We start from the raw sequence: 3,447 nt of genomic DNA on the forward strand, positions 1-3,447 counted from the left end.
TGTAATTTGTATTAACCCTTTGCACTCCGAGCATTTTTTGGTAAGATTAATAGTGAAACTTCTGGAAAGCCAAAGTTTTGTCTTGAAAAAGAAAAAAGGATTTTTAGTGTTTACGAATTTATTTATTTGCATTTCTTGTATTAATTTGCATTATTTTGATAATATAAAAAAAATCTGAATTGTTCATTTCTCCGAAGTAATTACGCGTGTCGCCATAAAAGCGCAAAGGGTTGAAACAGAGATTCGCAGCGAGCGGTTTTTGGCTGAAGAAGACCGCAGCGAAACGTTCTATGTTATCACAGATTCTCGGTATCGAAACTTTTCTTCTCTATTCCGACTCCGTGAATTTTAATCGCCGAGCATAGAACGAATCTGAATTTGTCAAAGACACCTCGGTTAAGAAAGGCGAGAAAAGCCATCGAAAAAGCGTGTGTGCGTGCACTTTCTCAAAGACATGTCATCCTTAGGCACGAGACTCGATATTTATTACAAGGACTCGGCGTTAAAGGCGTACCGGTTTACCAGTGGCCATTGAATCGGCACGAGCCGCGGTGAAAGTGCGGCTTTTAAGCGGCTGCTAGACTACCGCGACACTAGGACGCGTATATCGTTTCAGAAAGCAGATACTTGTGCGAGTATCCGCGGATCGGGACCGCGAACACAGGGGAAAAGGAGAGAGAGAGGGAGAGACACTTCGAGGTTGATTTACAACGGTGGCGGCTCGGTGACGGCACACGATCGCCGGAGAGCGCATTCGCGATGCATTCGAGAACTCCGCTATGCGACTGGGACCAACAGCGTCCCCCGGCGTGCATTAGACCGTTTGAAAAGCGTGAAATTACGTTCGTAGCTTTCGATTTCGAAAGGATAAATTTCTTTCACACGTTTCCCTGGAATTCCAGTAATTTCGCAGCTTTTTCTAAGTTTTCTTATGGAGAACCAATCTGTGTTGTTTGCACGAAAGCTGTTGGGAGAATTTATTGGTGAATTGGAGAAGACAGTGGTCTGTCTGCGGTAACAGATTTTATGGAATTAGAGAAGTTGAAGTCTTTGCTCTTTTTGCGGCAAGATTTATGGTATTATCGAGTGGAGATTGTCTCGAGAGAGAGAGAGAGGGGTCAGAGACATTCTTAAGCATCCATTGTCCAGCATGACACTTTATAAACCTACGGTATCTCTATTACTTCTAGGGGACCGTGTCTTTTTTTTTCTTTCTACGGTCTAAGAAATTGTTCAGCGAAATGTCAAACCTTCGACGTGGTGTGCTTAGAGCCTCGGGAATGATTGATTTCAACTCGAAGATCGATACTGAGTTTATGTGTGAAGGACACAGCATCTTTGACAAATTGGTTATCCTTGATAGAACGAACAGTCGTTTTTCTCGTCTCTCTGAAACGCGAAGAAATTTCTCTTATCTTGCGATAACAGCTCTTCGAGAAGTTTTTATGTGCAGTCTGAGTAACTCCAGATTGATGTTGGAACTTTCGTACACTTAGGGTACATATTTGGAGAAATTGAGCGTTTTTCAGTACTTCTAACTCTCTCTTCTTTATTTACGGTGGTATTTTTTATTTACAGTATTTTTCTTTTTCTCTTTTTATAACTTTCATGGTGTATTTTATCAGAAAATTCGAGGAAATAGACATTACTTAAGCATTAAAATAATCACTGAAAAAGTACGCCGGGATGCGGGGGCTCGAACCCGGGCCAATTTAGTAGCAAGCCGGCACGCTACTCGCTCACCCATTAAGTCTCTTCGAAAGCCTTCCCTATTTTCACGTATTTCTCCAGCTCGAATTTAGAATTCCTGCACAGAAGCGTTTTCCAATGCTGCCTGCCTATTCTGATCTGAATATTTCTCTGTTATTTTTTCCTTTATCTCGAACATACATTTTTCGCTACATTTTCAATGTACCGACGCAAAAGGAGAAATTTAAAAAATCGCGATTTTCACGTTTAAATACACCAAACGGTAATCACCGTTCAATCTACAATTTATACATTTCTCTCATAAACAACAACAACCAAAAACAAACCGGAGAATTTCATTTTTTCCCTTGCTGACCAAATATAACACACCGCAGGTGTTAGTTTTCGCAAATGATGGAAACCGGATGAAAAGTTCACCAGATCTATTTACAAATGGAAATCCGTAATTCAGAGTTCCCTGAATTTTTCCTAATGAAATTTCACCGACACTATTTCCGCCCCTCGTTCCTTCGACACTTGACCCGCGCGCGTTGATAACGCCGCGAAGAACAACGAACAATAGTTTCCACTCTACTGACCACGATTCTCAGCGAACGTAAGAATATTTCGAAAAACAACTTTTTCTTATCGATAAACCAGGAATTTCACAATTTTCAACGGTAACACGTTTAAAGCTCTTTAACTCACAATTTTGTACGTAAACGAAGAACGCAATGTTCAGCGGCGAATAATGTAATTTTTCCGGAAAATAAAACTATCGTAAAATCAGGATAAAAAGATAAGCTATCGTTCACCAAGAATTTAGTATCGTCACACTTTTTATTCCTCCAATTGCTACATCCTCCATATTCCACGCAAACTTCTACCCTTACATGTACAAGATGGTTAACTCAGACAGTCCAACTTCCGCCACGTTGACACTGGTCACGTTATTATTCGCGAAATACAACGTCTTCAACTTAGGCATTCCTACGAAAGTAGCCGAGTGCACGGTAACGATCCTGTTATTCGACAAATTCAGCCTGTTCATCAGGTGCATCCCTTGGAACACACCTGCGTGGATCGCAGTCAACAGGTTCTTCGAGAGGTCCAGATTCTCGATCTGACGCAGGTCGACGAACGTTTCAGCCTCGATGTTGCTGATCAGATTATCCTTAAGACTGAGAATCCTCAAGTCGTTCAGTCCTTTCAAGCCTTCCCTAGTCACAGCGGTGAGTTGATTGTGGTCCAGGTACAAACCGTCCAATTTGTACAATCCCTTCATAGTACCAGGCTGCAGTTCCGTCAGACTGTTGTTGTACAGGAAAAGATGAAACAATTCCGTCATCTGACTGAACGTTCCCGGTTTTATACAGGAGATCAGGTTGTCGTTCAGCAAGAGAACGTGCAACGAGGGTGGCAATCCGGAGAACGAAGTTTCGTCGAGCGTTTCGATCTCGTTGTTGCTTAAGTAGAACCACATTAGGTCTGACAGACCGGCGAACGCGTCTTTCGGTATACTTTTAATACGGTTGAACGACAAGGAGAGATGATTCAGCCGTTTCAAATCAGCGAAGAGATTAGGCGACAGAGGTATCAAGTTGTTGTCGAGAATCAACGATTCCAACTGTTCCAACCCTTTGAACGATCCTCTAGTCACCGTGGAGATTTGATTGCCGACAGCGAAGCTCAGTCTTTTGGTTGTTAAATTCTTCAACGAGTTCTCTCTGATCGCTGTTAGATCCAAGTTGAAGATCT

General features: G+C 42.1%; 1 protein-coding gene across 1 annotated transcript in view; it reads right to left on the bottom strand.

Moving 5' to 3' along the window:
• Positions 1–2,576: 2,576 nt before the first annotated feature.
• LOC108576480 (leucine-rich repeats and immunoglobulin-like domains protein 3) overlaps positions 2,577–3,447 on the bottom strand; it is a 1,027-nt gene continuing 156 nt past the window's right edge. The window contains 1 exon segment of the mRNA XM_017939488.1: positions 2,577–3,447. This exon segment is cut by the window's right edge and continues 15 nt beyond it. Within this exon segment, the coding sequence (XP_017794977.1) occupies positions 2,579–3,447 (869 nt within the window). The 3' untranslated portion in view covers positions 2,577–2,578.

This window comes from Habropoda laboriosa, unplaced genomic scaffold, assembly GCF_001263275.1.
Source record: "Habropoda laboriosa isolate 0110345459 unplaced genomic scaffold, ASM126327v1 scaffold291, whole genome shotgun sequence".
NCBI lineage: Eukaryota > Metazoa > Arthropoda > Insecta > Hymenoptera > Apidae > Habropoda > Habropoda laboriosa.